Source organism: Lepisosteus oculatus, chromosome 26 (assembly GCF_040954835.1).
Source record: "Lepisosteus oculatus isolate fLepOcu1 chromosome 26, fLepOcu1.hap2, whole genome shotgun sequence".
Lineage (NCBI taxonomy): Eukaryota > Metazoa > Chordata > Actinopteri > Semionotiformes > Lepisosteidae > Lepisosteus > Lepisosteus oculatus.
In genome coordinates, this window is record NC_090721.1 from 3,525,688 (window position 1) to 3,543,267 (window position 17,580).

General features: G+C 43.7%; 1 protein-coding gene across 14 annotated transcripts in view; it reads left to right on the forward strand.

Moving 5' to 3' along the window:
• LOC102688540 (RIMS-binding protein 2) overlaps window positions 1-17,362 on the forward strand; it is a 95,771-nt gene extending 78,409 nt beyond the window's left edge. For 9 of the 14 annotated variants that reach the window (XM_069184576.1, XM_069184577.1, XM_069184578.1 and 6 more), the window contains 13 exons: window positions 150-638; window positions 969-1,367; window positions 3,226-3,393; window positions 3,901-5,145; window positions 6,160-6,274; window positions 7,541-7,716; window positions 8,649-8,817; window positions 9,819-9,887; window positions 10,413-10,457; window positions 11,316-11,419; window positions 11,597-11,668; window positions 12,201-12,329; window positions 14,738-17,362. In XM_069184576.1, the coding sequence (XP_069040677.1) occupies window positions 150-638; window positions 969-1,367; window positions 3,226-3,393; window positions 3,901-5,145; window positions 6,160-6,274; window positions 7,541-7,716; window positions 8,649-8,817; window positions 9,819-9,887; window positions 10,413-10,457; window positions 11,316-11,419; window positions 11,597-11,668; window positions 12,201-12,329; window positions 14,738-14,956 (3,399 nt within the window). In that variant the 3' untranslated portion in view covers window positions 14,957-17,362. Of the gene's footprint in view, window positions 1-149; window positions 639-968; window positions 1,368-3,225; window positions 3,394-3,900; window positions 5,146-6,159; window positions 6,275-7,540; window positions 7,717-8,648; window positions 8,818-9,818; window positions 9,888-10,412; window positions 10,458-11,315; window positions 11,420-11,596; window positions 11,669-12,200; window positions 12,330-12,732; window positions 12,768-14,737 lie in introns of all 14 variants that reach the window. The other 5 variants (XM_069184581.1, XM_069184588.1, XM_069184583.1 and 2 more) reach the window with 4 other exon arrangements.
• Window positions 17,363-17,580: the final 218 nt, after the last annotated feature.

Sequence of the window (17,580 nt, forward strand, 5' to 3'; positions counted from 1 at the left end):
ATAACTAGTCCAATATTAGAAAGCTTCTCCGGCTTCATGGTATTTATCAGAATTGTTTCCTTTAGTGTATATTGTAAGTCTCTCTGGCTGTCCAGTTTTTGCTCCTGTGTCTTAATTCCTCCATTTGTGTTCTGTGGGCTGTTTCCCAGGTGTTAGAAGTTGCCTCCCCTACAGCTGGCAGTGTGCTGGTGGGACCTTCCCAAATGCACATCCTGCAGGCAGCACAGGAGCTCACAGTGCGGACAATGTCCACTTATGGGGAATCGACGGATTCAGTGCCTGTCAAAATCCCAGCAAAGCTTTTCGCAGCCACGGCTCCCTGCCAGCCTCTGCCAACCCCACCCAGTGCCAGCAGCTTGCTGGAGGTCAGCATGCACTCCACAACTGCCACAGCCCCTCTACTCCTTGCCTCTGCTCTTCGGGTTGAGCCGCCAGTTGCCCTCGCCGCCCGCGAAGCATCCGTGCCCACCTTTCCCAAAGCAAACCTCGGTGACGGCGTGGGTGCTGCTCTCCACCGAGAGGAGAGGACAGAGTCTGTCAATTCATTGGCAGATTCTTTGCCAGCAGCGGGGGCATCAACATCGAGCTTGATCCTGCATGAGGGTTCGTCGGTGTCAAACTTCCATTTAGGCCACACGGTAACTGTCCTGCTAAAGTTCATGTTTAATGTTATCGCAGTGATTTTCTAGAATTAACAAGACTTTGTGCAAATATGATGTAGCTTTATCAGATATCAGCCTTGCATACTGAGCAAATGGGTAGTCTCTTTTCTAAAATCTCTACATCCAGAGTTTATTACCAGAAGAGCAGAGGACAGAATTCTTGTTTGGGAGCTCTTTGATATGTAATTTGATGCTGATGTTTATTTAGATGTACTTCTACAATCCTGCAGCAGGAGAACTTGAACAGACTGGGCCAGCTGAACTAAGCCCTGTAAGCAGTAGTCATATCCGTAACATGTTTTCCAGGTTGACATCACCTCAAGTTCAGGAACTGGAAGACTGTTAGATTCAACCAAAGACTCCGAAAGCGTCATTGTGAAACGTCCATCTGTCTCAATCACGGACTTCCTGGAAGAGGCTGTGTCTAGCGCAGACCCCAGCAGCTCGGTAGCGGAAATGAGTGTGGAGTCCTCCCAGGGTTTGCCAGGGGAATCGGCAGGGAGGACTGAAGACCAGGTCCCCTCAGGCAGCCACAGCCACTGTCTGGACACCTCAGGGCAGGAATCGGAGCATGAGGCAGAGGAGGAGAGCTCTCATGGGAATGTTAGAGTGGTGTCAATGGATGAGTTCCTGGACCACAACCTGCAGAAAACAGGGCTTGGAAATATACCATCCCATCAGGACCCCTACCTGAGGCCTAAGGAGGTATGGAAGCTGCTGCTTTTCTTATTTTCTTTGCTTTCTAAAAGACATTGCTCTGATACCAGCTGATTAACAACAGTAGGCCAGAACAATAATAATAATAGTAATTGCTTACACTTATATAGCGCTTTTCTGGACACTCCACTCAAAGCGCTTTACAGGTAAAGGGGACTCCCCTCCACCACCACCAATGTGCAGCATCCACCTGGATGATGCGACGGCAGCCATAGTGCGCCAGCTCTCGTGGGGAGGAGAGCAGAGTAATGAAGCCAATTCATAGATGGGGATTATTAGGAGGCCATGATTGGTAAGGGCCAATGGGAAATTTAGCCAGGACGCCGGGGTTACACCCCTACTCTTTACGAGAAACGCCCTGGGATTTTTAATGACCACAGTGAGTCAGGACCTCGGTTTTACGTCTCATCCGAAGGACGGCACCTGTTTACAGTATAGTGTCCCCGTCACTATACTGGGGCATTAGGACCCACATGGACCGCAGGGTGAGCGCCCCCTGCTGGCCCCACTAACACCTCTTTCAGCAGCAGCCTTAGTTTTTCCCAGGAGGTCTCCCATCCAGGTACTGGCCAGGCTCACACCTGCTGAGCTTCAGGGGGCTTCCAGCTGTGAGTTGCAGGGTGATATGGCTGCAGCTATATGGTCTGGTGGTTAGTACTCCTGCCTAACAGCTGTTGAGTCCTGGGTTTGATTACAACCAGACACCTTCAGTACTGGAATCTGCATGTTTTCCCTTGGTTTGCATGGGTTTTCCTCATGTGCTTCAGTTTTCACCCACCTCCCAGGACACACTAGGGGTCTCTAAACTGTCCCTGACCCTGTGTGCTTCTGCATGCATACGCTGCAATGGACTGCTGTGCCATCCTGGGTGTAGTCCTACATTGCGCCCTGAGCCATTAGGATAAGCATCGGGTTCCACAACCATGACCAGGAATAAGCAGCTCTCTGATGGGGGGGGGTTGATGACAACAGCATTAGGTCACTTTCACAGACTGGAAAACAGCTTGGGTGGAGTGTCTGAATTCCAAGCGCTAAGAAGCCTTCAAGCGTCATCTTGTTTGCTGTTGCCAGCTAGAGATCCTCATTTCCCTCGTGACGCAAACAGTGGGCAGACTGCCTGTTCTTACGTGAATTCGATTGGGCAGTTTGAGCACAGAGGAATCCTAGCCTAGAGTCAGTGCAAGAAATAAGCAGTCTTAATGACCAGAAGTAAGTTCTTTCCTTCATGCAAATGGAATCTAAAGTATGTCACACTGAGATTAGAGGCACATCAAATGCATCACGAGTCATTTTCATAATCATATATTTTGTCATAACATATATGATTTCATTACAGTTTTTAATTAGGGAATACACAATTACATAATTTCCACATGCCAATAGCATGTTTCTTTGCAGGATGAGTAGTTCAATACATCCGTACAATACATGTGGGATTACGGTTTAGTTGAAAAAGAAGTCGTTTTCAGTGTATAGATGAAAAGAGTGACAGTGTCTGAGTCACTGGTTCTTCCACAGTCTCAAGGGGATTGTGATTACAGCAAGGAGATCGAATGAAAGCGCTTAGAATTCTTTAAAGTCATCCCAGCGAATGTCTTCAGAATGAGCAAATAAATTCACACCAGAGAACACAAGTGGAAACGATGAGGAAGTGCATTGAAAACTGTGAAGAGGTGGTAGCTCTTTACCCAAAAGATTGTAGGGGGTCTAGAACAAGCTGCCCAGCCATGCTGGTAGAGTCTTCTTTCAAGTGATAGAGATTCTCATATCCATTGGCTTGTGACTCTCGTTTGTGACCCTTCCAATGCCCTTGTGCCTTTACACAGAGATTGATGTTGTTTTGCAGGACCCTGTGAATGACCACCGGCTGAGCGAATATCAGACCGAGAGCAGCCGGGGTTCGGACCTGTCGGACATCCTGGAGGAGGACGAAGAGGACCTGTGCTCCGACGCTCTGGGCACTGAGGAAGGAGAGGAGCAGAGTGGAGGGCTCGGTGTTGGAGATGGCAGCAAGGTAATACAGGCATCAAGGTCTTCCTAAAAGCTGGTGGAAGCTTTCAGAGTGCCCTTATGTTCCTTGTCCACTTGTGCATCATCATCCAAAAGAAATCCTCCAGTTTTCGAAGGAGAGTTCTGCTCCCTGACGTAAACATTTTTTTTTACTTGTCATTAACCAACTTATTTATGCAAATGTTATAGCTGCAAAACTTTTAAAGCTTAAACAACATTAATCTGTTTTGAAGCCAGAAGAAGTTCTTTGTGTTTTACACTAATGCTGTAATATATAAAATACATTTAACTTTGGTGCCCACTCTTTCCTGTGTTATTTTTTTAAAACCCCATTCCCTCTTGATTTTGTTTTTTCTTTTCTTTTCCCGGGCATGCCAATATTTCATTTTTCCCCTTATTGGGTTTCATACCCTCTGCATGCACAACCCTTTTTCCCAACGTGGTCTTCCTACTACACATCACATCCCCCCTCGCCACCCCTGGCTCCTTCTCGCCCTCTGCCTCTGCCCAGCCGGACACCTGGGAAACGGACAGCGATGAAGAGATTTTGGAGAAGATCCTGAAACTCCCGCTGCAGACTCACCACAGCAAGCAGCTCTTCAGCATCCCTGAGGTCACAGAGGAAGAAGATGAGAGTCAGGAGCTGGAAGACGGCGAGTCTCCCGATGTTTCAGAGACTCCGCACCACGGATCGGAGAAGCGGCCCACAATTCCAGAGACTTTCCATGGAGCCAGAAAACTTGCATCTGGCAGAAACCCCACCTTGCTGGCAGAAGCCAACAACCACAGTGAAGCAAATGACAGACAATCAAGTGGCAAATTTAAGGAAGCCAGTGAGAGCCTGCTCTTGATTCCAAAACCACACAGCTCTGCCAGGGAGTCATCACCAGGATGTCATCCCATGCTGCAGGTCTGTGAGAAATCAGGTGAGACAAAAGATCCCAGTAGATACAGTGTCCTGCAGAGCAGAAGCAAGCAACATTCCCAGAAGACGCATCTCTCTGCCATGGTGGAGACAGGCAACAAGGCCTCCGAGTACCAGGAGGAGGATTTTGACTCCGGGGGCAGCGTTTACATCCACAGCAAGGAGCCCCGGATGAGAAGATGCCATGAAAGGGAGCCCAAAGACTCGCACCTCCTGGCTGAGAAGTCCGGAGACAGGTTAAGGAGAGAAGCTCTTCTGCAAACCCAAAGGGACCACATCTCTTCGGAGCTTCTGAAGTCTGGCCTTCATGCTGGAAAGTATTACAGCAGCAGAGGAGGAAGAGGGAACAATGCTTCCGTGGGCAACGGCGTGGAAATTGATATTGAGTACGGAACGGAGGATGACGAGGAAGCTCTGGTTTACAGACCAGCAGCGGTCCACCTGGGGCAGATGCACGCTGGCTGGTGGGTGGATGGCACCCAGTCAGAGGGCCCGGAGGAGCTAAGCGACTGCTCCAGCCCATGCGAGTCCGTGACCTCGGAGGGGCGCAGGAGGGAGCTGAAGAGGCAGGGGATGGTGGAAGACGAGGTGTTTGAGTCCAAATCGCCCTCTCACCACCATCACCCCCGCTACCAGCACCAAGCTCACGAGCAGCTGCATGGCCGGGGAAAAGTGGGTGCGTCCGGGACGGTGGGCTCCCGTTCCAGAGGGAGAGGGGGGCCAGAGGCAGGAGAGGGGGTCATCCGTGGGCAGGATTTTCACAAAACGGCTGGCCGGCGGGCGAGACCCGAGCACGGGGCAAAGGGGCACAGCAGCGATGACTCTCACAGGGTGTGTTTCCTGTTGTTCTGTGTGATTGGCTTTAATCATTTGCATCTGATGGAGTTATTCTCTGTGTCATTGTGTTTGTGAATGATGTGGGTCAGGGCAGACTTAATCAGAATTATGCCCTGCCCTTCTCTCTCCTCAAAAGCTCACACACCTACAGTGCCTTATTTCACATAATTTAGTCACAAAATAGACAAACTGTTTTACAGTAAATCCCATTTTTTATTGTCAACAGACATCTTTTTATATATTAGCAGACCTCCACCAACAGTCCAAGCAGTGTTGGACTTCTAATTGCATAGCCCCTAAAAGGGGCTTAGGATATTTAGTGTAACAAGCAAATCTTGTTTAACTGCAAAACTATACAGAATATATAGAATATACAGTACAAATACTCACTGTACTATGGAGAATGACTGGACTATGGATTAGATTTGGTAATAGTGGCAAAGAGGTGATCATGATATCTGAAATAGAACAGTGGATGCAAAGGGTTAAAACCAATATGTTTGTTGTGACTATTTTTAGCCATTTACCCCCTTCCTCTTTTGTTTGCCTGCTCCTTTGCAACGCTCGATTCCTGCTCTCTAGTGGCTGTGTGGTACTGCGTTTTCTCCTGCTTCTTGTGAACAGCACAGTGGCTGGCTGCAAGGCGTGAAACACCAGCTGACGCCTGTACAGTCGAAATTGCCTTTTGGAGTATGTAGGCTGAACATCCTTCATCAGAAGGCATGTGCCAAGGCATATTTGTGCTCACGTGGCCCCTTGTTCAGCAGCAACAATCCTAGAAGCTTTAATTGTGGAAACAGTTTTGTGGATAATTTAAGCAAAAACAGCACCGTATATCAACCTTGCTGATATTTATTAAGCTACTTAATTATTGTCTTGCTGTCACCTCCCCCTCCACTTTAATCTGTGTGCGCAGGCACGGCTGTGTACCTCAAGTAGTGTTTTTGTGTTCCTCTATTGGAATGTGGAAAGAAAGGCAGTTCCTCTCAAGTTTTTGATGTGTGTTAGGAAACCTCTGCCGAAGGAGACCCTCGGCTCCCACACTCTGCTGAGGCAGTTTCCTGGCGGGGACTGAACGGCTTCTCACCGAAGATGGACCACTTGGAAACCAGGCCAGCAAAAGGTCAGGCTCTCTGTTCCTCCCACTGAAAGTAACTAGTCTGTACTGCTGACTGGTATTACGCACGCACGCACGCACGCACGCACACGTGGGCCAAAGCAGATCTAGAGGCTCAGCTGGACCCAGCGTGCCCAGTCAAGAAGTGGAAAGAACGGCAATTGAATTGCTGAAATAGTAAGTCAGAGCAATCAAGACAGAAGTAGAAGTCGTAAAAGGTCATTTACGTGCTGTGTGGAAACATTGTTGCGCGTGCCACCGAGCGCTCTAAAGAGGTTATTAACAAAAGGAGGTGACAAGAAAGGTGCTTGTAGAGGTAAAGACACCTTAACGTTTGCAACAGTGGTGTCTTATTGACTGTCGTCAGCAAAATGAAACACTCAGGTCAAGTCTGGTTTGCAGTTTTGGAATGGTGCAAGTCTGGAACCTCTTAAATGCTAGCAATTGTATTAGCGATTAAGTTTTGAAACTACATGATAGTGTGTACTTTAGATGCACATGAATGGTGCATCATTATTTCTGAATTATTTAGGCAGATTGTGAGAAGGCTTTCAGTAACTTGCTTTTTCAAAGTATATTGTGTAGCTTGTTGTGTACAACTTAGAGGTTCTCAAACAGGAGCAGTGGAACCACTTAACTTTCACAGCATCTATTGCTTTTTTCTTTTATACGTTAAACTTTGTAAATTGTGAATTAATTAAGTTCCCTTTTCTTGAGTCTCATTTTCACCTCAACTGAATGTTCCCAAAATAAGTCTGGGATAAGCAGGTAATGAAACAGACAAGCTGAAGAGAACTTCTTTGGACAAGATAAGCTCATAAAAAGTCATAATGATGAATGAAATATCAACTTTAACTTTGCTGAAAGTAGGGTAGGAAAGTCAAGTATACTATTCACTACACACTTCTCTTATTTGACATATAGTAACTCTATTTTGTATCTCAGTCTATCACATTCAGTAAGATACAATCAGCAGTGAACAAACGGTTTTGTAGCTTATGGGTTTATCAGCCTTGTTCAGATTTTTGCCCTGGGGATTTCCTGTCCGGGTAGTTAGGGCATGTTTGAGATGGAATCTATCCACCTGCAGTGGCTCGAAGTGGCTTAGGCTCAGAGGGGCTTAGCTTGCTATCCCTACTTAAGGACACACCCAGGTTAAAGCCTTAAGGTACATGTGCAGCTCATGCTTTGCCTCAGGTTCTACCAGGGGCAGCGAGGTAATCGCACGGTGAGGGCCTGAGCTGATGGCTGTGCTTGTGTTGCTGTATACAGACGCCCCCAGGGCTGAGACTCCAGAGGCCACTGAATGCTCAGAGGTGGAGGGGCTGGCAGCAGACAGCACAGTCCGCATATTTGTGGCTCTGTTCCAGTACGATCCTGCTGTCATGTCCCCAAACCCTGATGCCGCTGAAGAGGAGCTGCCGTTCAAGGAGGGTCAGATCATCAAGGTACAGTACATTACTGACGGGACGCTTGCGGTCATGCCTCTTCTAACTGTGTGTTTTGGTTTTCCCACTCAAAGACACGAAAGTTGAGTGTTCATTTTATTCAGTTTGGGTTTCCTAGGATGTATTTTGTGGCCTGTTTTTTAGGATTCTTTTTAAAAGCAGAATAATTGCTTGCTGTCGATAATTAGCGAGCTGCTGTGTGCACAAAACACTATACAATCTAACCTCCGACAGAAATAAGTCACTAACATGTTAAAACACGCTTGGAAAGAGCTGGAGATCTTCTTTCTGAATTGCCATGTTAATCACTGTTCTGGCATTAGATTTTGTTTGTGACTGACTTCGATTTTGAATTGTCTGTATTGCAGGAGATTTTTGTTTCGGTTTGAACCCGGTTTCTAATCTGTAAAGTGCAGTGGATTGTATAATTATGAAAGTGTTCAAGTTAAAAAAAAAAGTTTCAACGACCAGCTGCTTTTACAAAAGTCATGTTTTCATATACACAATGAAAGGTGGTACAAACATGACAAATGATCTTTGGAAGCAGTTGTATCTGATGCCTATATTAAAGACTAGAATTAACTAAAATACACCGTGCTAGAATTTCTGGAGGATAATGTCCATATAAATTAGTGTGAGGATAAAATCTGAGAGGAGAGGCTGTGCAGAAACACTAAGAATGAGTGGCCAACATTTGCATGGATGAAACCTGAACAATTTAAAAACATTGCGTCATTTGTGTAGAATAATTGTATCAGTGCAGCTTTATCAGAACTAGACAAATCCTGTAGAATAGAGAAGTGTTTCTTAGTCTTTGAGTGTACAGCATATGTAAATGGACATAGAACAGTCACATTTTATTTGAAGATTGGTGCGTTTTCGTGTTTGTCTGTCACAGAAAAGGACAGAAATGTTTGTCTCCTTGCTGATAGATTTACGGAGACAAGGATGCTGACGGATTTTACCGAGGCGAATCCGGCGGCCGGCTGGGCTATGTTCCATGCAACATGGTGTCCGAAATCCAAGTGGAAGACGAAGAGACCAGGGACCAGTTGCTTCAGCAGGGCTTCCTGTCTGCAGAGGCCTCCATGGAGAAAATAGGTACCGAGCACTGAAGCTTCACCACTAACAGACCCCGCTGAGGAGGCGGAGGGTTTTTATTGCCTGTGCAGCAGGCACACCTATCCTTCTCTTTTCTGATTGTCATTCCAAGCAGATGTCATGGATGAAGGTCAAACTGCAATAGCTATTTTATCATGCTGCTCATGCTCTTCAGTGTGTTGTGATATGACCTGAAATCTCGATCTGGTTCAGCACACTCCTCCAGTCCTTTCCAGCTCTACCTCTTTAGCAAAGCAGAAAATGGAGCAGTATATACATGTACAGTACTTGTACTTTACTTAGTACAATGATCAAACATCAATCAATCAATTTTACTGCATTATCTTCTATGCTTTATAACCACTTTAAAGGCAACACCACTATCTGATCAGATATGTATTTCTCTGACTGTAAAAACAAAGGGTTTCTTTATCAATACTAAGCCTAGTCCACATTTATTGTAACTTGCACAGAAGACCTTTACTCTGCTGGTTGCCAGAGAAATGCAAAACAGAAATTGGTGACTCAAAGATGTAGCATGAGATTCGATTCGCCGAGCTGTTGCCAATTCTATATACTGTATATCGTAAGCTTGGCCTTTACCGTAGCACTCCTTCAAGGAGTAATTCCTGTTGCGTTTGCTTTAATGAAAACGTGCTCAGTTTCACTCGCTCGCTTCTTTCACTCTAAGTCATTGAGCTTTCCGCTGTGGCACACATGCCCCGCCAAGGTGTTTCGACATCCTGTTTGCTGTTTTCTCACCGCGCTTCAGCAGCAGGGCTGCCCAGGATGACTAAGAGTGTGTTCCGTTTCCAGCCCCACTCTCTCCGCAGGTGTTCTCCCCACTTTTGGTTTCACTTGTCTCACGTCTGTGTTGCCGGCCGTGGGTTTAATTTATTATGATTTATTTTTTTTACTCGGCTTTCATTCTGTCTGTTTTTTGCCTTTTTGTCTGCTTCTTTATTTTCCTTTCTCTGTTTTTTTTCTGAACTTTGACGAAGGCACTCGTTCGCACGCTCAGCTCCCGCGGCGCCCCGTTCCTCCGCCGAAACCTAGACGATCCAGGAAAGGTGTGTGCTGCTTCCCGCTCTGTCCCTCTCGCTCCGGCCCCCCGTGCCCACCAGGCAGAAGCTTTGCCTTGGCAAGGGTCCCAGGTTCATGACGACGTGACGTCACTGTTCACTGTACATCCCGCCTGGCGATCCTTCAGTCCATCGCCTCTCTGTTTATACGCCAACCTCCCGCATGACACATGTGGATTCCATTTCAGAATTGACACCTGAGAACAACACAACACAGCCAGACACCCATCCCCCCCCCTGGCAGGGAACTGGACAGTTACACATCAGACACAGTCGTTGTTAAATCAGATATTTGAAATGTAGGCGGTTAGTTCCTTTCAGCCTGTCCTTGGCAAAGCTTCTTCTTTGGTTTTTTTCACTTGTGTGTCCCTGTGTGTCAGCAGTGTGTCAGATGCTTCTTGCTGCTTTTCATAGGAAGTTTTTTTTTTTTTTTGCGGCAGTTGGTGCCACGAGGACAAAGGCTTTTCCCTAACGAGTTCCTTCTCTCTCTCTCTCTCTCCCCCCTTCTTTCAGTCGAATCTGCAGGTGTCTGGGAGGAAAGTGTAGGCTCAAGTAGAGGTTAGAGCCTTTCTGTTTTCTGGGCCTAATGGAGATGGGAGGGCATCTGTATTTAATAGCCACCAGAATTCCAATCAGACCTCCGCAATGTTAATGTGCTGCGATAAGAGCAATAAGCCAGTGCAGTTCACACATTTTTTAATGTGATGCTTTTAAGTAAAACCATCTCATTCCAACAGGCTCTTTGTAGGCCCTTCTATATACCGCCAAGTATCTTCTGCTTAGTTGATCTAAGGGGGGGGGGTTCCCTTCTCCTGTACCCCCACTTGATGCATGTGAGAAGTGTTGGCATTTGTGTCTGCTTTCCCTTGTTTTTACCTTTTCTGTCTGTAGCAGTGATACCTTACCCGTGTCTGCTTAACTGCAGCAGGTCTGCAGTAGGATATATTGCTATATTGGTTTACAATTGGCACAGAATGAATTAAGGTATCATTCAGGTCATAGTCCCACTTAATTGAGATAAAGAATTTTAATTTCTGATATACTTGTAATACATTTTCAATTTCTATTAGATTTGTTTTATTATGCTTCAATTTGCAACAGGTCTAAAGCTCTTAGGAGCTCAACACAGCTAAGTAAGGTATCAAGCAGTGTTTGGTGTTGATTCTTTACCAACAAAAACAGTTGGGTTGAATGTTTTTGTCAAGCTGTACTGTAGGATTTGATCAATGCATGACAACTGAGCACATGTAATTGAACAAAATATTTATAGAAGGGAACCACTTTAGGTCAACATGCAAGCAGGTATGTCTGAAAGTCAGTCTTAAGCTGTCGTGAATATCATGCTAATGCGCTGTGTGACCGGCTGCTGTATTGTAGTGACTGAATGTTGTTGGGGGTGTGTTGTGTTTTGCACAGAGCGCAGTTGGCCAGGCAGCGGACCTCACTCTGTGGCCCCACGAAAGATGGTGGCAATCTTTGACTATGACCCAAGAGAGAGCTCCCCTAATGTTGACATTGAGGTGGGTTTTCAGGAGGTGCTTCAGGATTGTGTGTGAGGGAAAGGAGCGGCTGGGCTCGCACATTTCCATCTGTTTCCTTCCTACTGGGAGGTGTTATTGGAGGTTGGATTATGCCCCTGATTATGGGGAGCTGTCGGGCTTTGAGAAATCCGAGGTCTCTCTTGTGCTTCTCTGCAGGCGGAACTGACATTCAGTGCTGGTGACATCATAGTCGTGTTTGGGGATATGGATGATGACGGGTTCTTTTATGTAAGTATCCTCGTCAGAAGAGTATCCATCACAAGACTAAACCCTTCTAACCTGGATTGAAGTAAATGTATGTTAATCAATTAATCAATTTGAGTTTCATTGGTCACATGAGTGGAACTCCATTTTAAACCAGTCCCTTTCAAAGATGAGAGACTCTTCTAACAGATAGGAAATATGAGGTTGCTGAGTGGTTATAATGCAGCTACACATCCTTTATGCTCATTGGTAAAGTGTCTAAGGAAATGTATTCTTTTCCAGTGAATTCACACAAAAGTTTATATCTACCTGTAATGTAGCAAACTTTTTACAAAATGTTCCCGAATTCACCATCTGCGGACACCCGTTCCAAATGCTGGATCCATGTGTATAATTAGAGATCTGACTAATACAGTATATGAAAAATAAACAAAGCAAGACATTTCATTTATAAGAAACTGGTTTAATTTATCTGTCTTATAACACTGGTGTTTGAACAGAATCCAGTATTGGATAGGGAACAGACTTACACCAGACCCCCTTTCTCTCACCGCAGGGAGAGAGTAATGGACAGCAAGGACTGGTGCCATCTAACTTTCTCCAAGCCATACCAGATAAAGGAGTCGAGGCGCCTGGGAGTGTTTGTGAAGAAAAGGGGCTTTCTGAAAGCAGGCGTGAATCACAGGTAAGTTAAAGAGACTAGAGCTGACTTGTTCCTAAGGCATGCATGTAAAAAAAAATCCTAAGATTGAAATACTTACTGCACAGTAGAATTAATAATGGTCGTACCAGCCAAACAGCCAAGAGAGTGCTGAAAGGCTTTTTGTTGGATACCTTAACAGTATTAGTTTGTGTTAATTTAATGTAAAACTCTTAATGCTACTTATACCTTTCCAAAAAGTAAAATGTTCCCTCTGATTATGTCTTTTGAGACGTTTCCGTGATTTGCTAAATGAGAAGGGAAGTAGACATCCATTAATGTCGTTGTGAACACACTCTTTTTTTCCTTTACTGTCCGTTTGTTATGGTTTATTTTTTTTTATTTTTTCCTACTTTTTGATCCTTGTTTGTCCTAATCGTCCTGGCAGAGGCACAGGAGGAGTGCGCACTCAAAGCGTAAAGTGTAAGTGTTTCTGCGTGGGAAGATACCCAGCTGAGACTCAGGCCAGCTCTAGTTCTTGGTAGATATCTTGCTCTTCAGCCGCTGGCTCAGACAGTCTTCCTCACAGGGGCTCCCAGTGCAAGAGCTCAGCCAGACGCCCAGGCAGAGCAGAGCACGCGTACAGTTCTCGCACAATTGGCAAACTTCTAAAAACAGATAAGAAACAGATCGGACTCGAGCCTTTCTGTACTATATTTGGATAATCAGTCAAACAAATTGTGTTCAACTTTTGTTTTTTGTATTATACATGGAGAGTCAAAGGCAGCCAAAAAAATCTCTAGGGCTTAGATGTTGCCAGGCTAAAAGGGCTACTATGTTAGTCTTAAAATAACATTAAAATGCAATATCTTTTTTTAAAGATAGGTACTGTTTTCATTAATGGAATAATGTGTGACCTATTACTGTAAAATAAATACTATTAAATATTGGAGAAAATCAGATCTACAAATGCAATGCAGAACTTGAAGTGAAATGTAGCCGTTTCAGTGCTGACTTTGGTGTCAAGACTTTGGTCAGAGGACTGGTTATCACTGAAGGCCTGTGTTGGTTTATCTCAATCTGGTGGCAACCATGGCAACTGACATTCACGGACATCGGACACAATTCTACAGTATGTTCGTACAATTGAAAGTACATATAGCTGCCATATGGCCGCCTCCCTGTTGAAAATATTGTTAAATCGATCAGCTCCCTGTTTTCAGTTCATAGCTGCTCCTGCTGGTTCTCTGAGCCCTGGTGATTATGTGCTTAGAGGAAATGTTTCTGTGCTAACAGTGATGAGCTGGGATCATCTACCTGGCTTGATCTCAAGGATAGTTCTCAGAAAGGAATAATTGTTCAGTTTTGGAATAGTATCATTGGCATAAGCTTTTATTAATGAGGCTGGATATTGTTTAAGGTGCCTCTCTCTAAATGTCTTTGAAATATTAAATATTTGGATTTATCTTTGTAGCTGAACAATTATTTAAAAACAGGGGCTGTCTGACTCGGTCTTTTTATATCCAGCAATGTGCTCATCCTGAGGTCCTGCTGTAGATAAACGTGTTGAAGAAAAGACTGGGTATCTTCAGACCACTGTGGTTAATTTGTCAAGTTGTTGTCCCAACAAGTGAATTTAAGAACTTTAGTATTAGATGCTTGTCTGTCTAGGATGTTAGTAGGGCTAATGCATCAGGATGTACATTTTATTTTTCCAAAAAAGCTGTAGCTGCTTGAGAGACTGAATGGTTTGTCCTTTGCTTGGCACAAAAATCTGTTATTTGCATTCTGGGAACCAGGTACACAAAGTTGTTTGCTTGGCCATATATATCTACTGTAGGACCATCATATGTGCACTCATGAGGCAATTATAGTACAGAATCATAGTGTCATAGCCTCTTTGGTTGTGTTTCTTTGAGGTAAGTAAGAATAGGATACATGTATGGGCAATGGGGGAACAGCAAAATCCCTGAATGAATAGCAAGTTAGTGAATTTGCTAAGTCATTCAGTGTATAAAGGTATGGTTATTGCTTTGGGTAGCTGCATATAAAAAGTGTTTGCATCAAAGGGCTTCTCAGGATTTCTTGTGCCAGCTCTGGCCTTTTTGAACCTGGAACCTTCTGTGTAGTGAGTCTTGGGTTCAGAAGGGAATAGGTTTTCTGATTCATTTATGTATAAATGACTTACCTGGGGGGTTATTGTAATCAACAGCTAAATAAAATAACTACCAGCTGGACAATGACCCCCGAATTCTTCTTATGCAGTGCTATGAGTTATTTATTGAGTTGTTCATTAGATGCATCTAAGAAATCACGATTGCACATTAATATTTCACAAACCGACATGTCATGTGTGAGTACATCAGTTCTGGCAGCTGTAGTAAAAATAACCAATCAGCCAATAAGCTAACATTTAGAAGAGAAGGAAACATCCTCTTTCATTTTACCCAAAGGTGAGCCTGGCGCCGTCTGAAGAGCAGAACGAATCCCCAGTCGCCACAGTAGAAGAGGTCCCGGATCCCAGCTCAGCGCTTAACATCGTTCTTCCACAGGTCATGACCCCAGAGGCTCCAAACCAGAGCGAGACCTCGCCCCAGGGCAAGAAGAAAAAGGGCTTTTTTTCCAAAGGGAAGAAACTTTTCAAAAAGCTTGGATCCAGCAAGAAAGAGTGAAGCCGCTGTGTCCACCCAAGGACTGTTGTGATGTTTTGACTTTTTACACAAAGCCAATAGCATTATCTTTCATGGTGATACAGAAGGAGCATCCTCTATCCTTTTCCAGAAATGTTTACATGTGTGTATAGACACACCATGTGAAACAGGAGACACAATTCCGAGAGGCGAAATTCAAAATCTTTTCTTGGTTACCACTTGTAGGCACTAGATTTGTTGAGCTGGAAGTGTTAATTCTAATGGATTGTACATGGTTTTGTCCAATGAGGGATTATAGAACAAATATTGTCCAATTTATGCCTTTAGCGAGTGGCACTGCGTCTTTATGAAACTCATTTAGCTGTAGAAAAGGACATGTACCCATTCTGGAGCAAAGCTTCTTAAATTGTTTACACATTAACATGAATCACAGAAGAGACTAAGAGAAGACCAATTTGAGCTGCATTGTCTTTTTGTATTTTTTTGCAGATATTAGTGAGTTGTTTGCTCATTGGTGCTCTATAATTTGTGAATTTGGTTCTCACTCTTTTTCTCCTTATCCATTGTCATAAATGTGCATTGGAGTCATTCATGTTTAATTTAGTAATTCGATCAGCTAAATAATTCGTTCATGGTGATTTTGTTTAAGGTGTAAAATGTGTTCCTAATGGTTTTATGAAGATCTGATTACTGTATAGCATAAATGCCAGCTGAATTAGACGCTTAGGAAGCACAGCTCAAACAGTTAAAATCTTGCCCGAGGGAAAAATCGTTTTTTTTTTTACGCTGTTAGCTGAAACACCCCTCTTTGCCTTTCTGATATTTTACTTGGAACTCAGTATATTTTAATTGATTGAAATCAAATCTTTCAGGACACTTTTGTACCCCACAGATGAAAGACAGGTGACTTACTGGATATTCATTTGTTTAATCAAAAAGAAAATGCCACAGTTAAAAATGAAGGACTTTCTGCCCTGTTACTGATCAGCAGAGGTTGTGCTGGTGGTGTCCATCAGGTTATGCATTGCGTTGGCCATGGCCTATCTGTGTCCCATTTGTTGTGGGCTTATTGGAAATCTCCGTTTTAGGAGCCTGACCTCTTTGTAAGGATGCTGTAACATTTCCTGTGTTGAGTATTGAAGGGACCAGAGCTGTATCTACTAAGGAATAATTAGTTACTGAAACTGGTGTACAAATTGGGTGTTGTTTGTTTTATTTAATAATATGCAGGTATTAAGAGCAAGAACAGTGATCACTAAAAAAGAACCTATGGGGTTTTGATGAAGACAAGCTCTCAGGTTATGCTGTTGTCCTAGCTTTGCATAGGCATGCTGGGTTTTTTGTGCTTCTTAAAAACATGCCAAACAATAGAGCTTCAATGTCTACAGAAGGCAAACTACTGCATTAACATTTCATTGCTGTGCAAGGACTCCACTGCTGAAACATAGGAAGGGCTTTTTAAGATTGCACTTCTGAAAACTGAATGTTTTTCATTTTTTGTTTTGCAGTAGTTTTTTATCCTTAAGAACACCGCAATGACTGATTCTTAAAGTCCATGTCAGATTACTATAGACAAAAGTAAATATTTTAACCGTTGCTTGTGTTTTGTTTGAGTCTTCTCTGAAATGAAACAGATAAGCAAATGCACCTACCAGGCTCACTCTCTGGCCATGACCTTTAGCGCTCATTGTTACCCAGTATTCATTTGTACAGTGCACAACAGGGAAGCTGATCTGACTTCCCTGTTGCTTCAAGAAAGTGCAGTCTTTGTCAAAGCTGGCCCAATTACCCTGATGTATGTGTCAAGAACTGCTGTTGAAATAGGACTGTACTGTTAATCCTTTAGGAAGTGCAGTAGGCAACTGCTGATATAATGTAGCCTTACATGACCTCTGTTAGTCTTAAATTGTTGTTTACTTTATATCTGTATTATTTGCATGCATAATGTTATTATACCCATGTTTTGCCTTATTTATTATATTTATATATTTATTCAAATACCAGGCTTTTCTGGCATTGTCTTTTTTGACACAATTTGTAAACACAATTGTAGCCAAGTAGGGTGCATGTAACTTTAAAGACTGTTCGGATCTGTGTATATGAATGGTGAATGAGCTGTCATGGTTCTGTTTTGACTTTCAGAAGTCCATTGCTTTCATACCTTTTGGGAAGATTTCTTTTTCCCTTCCAACCGCTATCCATGTTCTTTTTAAAACTCTGTTTTGTATATGAAGGTTTTTACAACCTGTTTTGGAAGCTCGTTTGTAAATATTTCACTTTTTTCCATTGTGCATGTTTTGTGGAAAGCAATTTTTGGGATCCAGACACATTAGTGGAATTCACGCACAGATGCGATGACTTGAAGATGTGAACTGTCTTTCGATATGAAAAAACTTTTTACAGGAATAAAGTATATTTTCACATAAATCATTGGTAATGCTTTGAAATGTGATTTCAATTAGCTTTGTGTCAGCTGCCCTAAAGTAAAAGCACTTGAAGTCCGCTTTAAAAAAGGGCAGTGCTTCACAATGTAAAGTGTGATTAGAGAGAAACTGTGACAATGGTTAGAGAGGTAGAGTAGATCAATGCCCATGGAAACCAAAGAAAAAGTAAATGTGTTGTCACACCACAGGAAAACTGCAAAA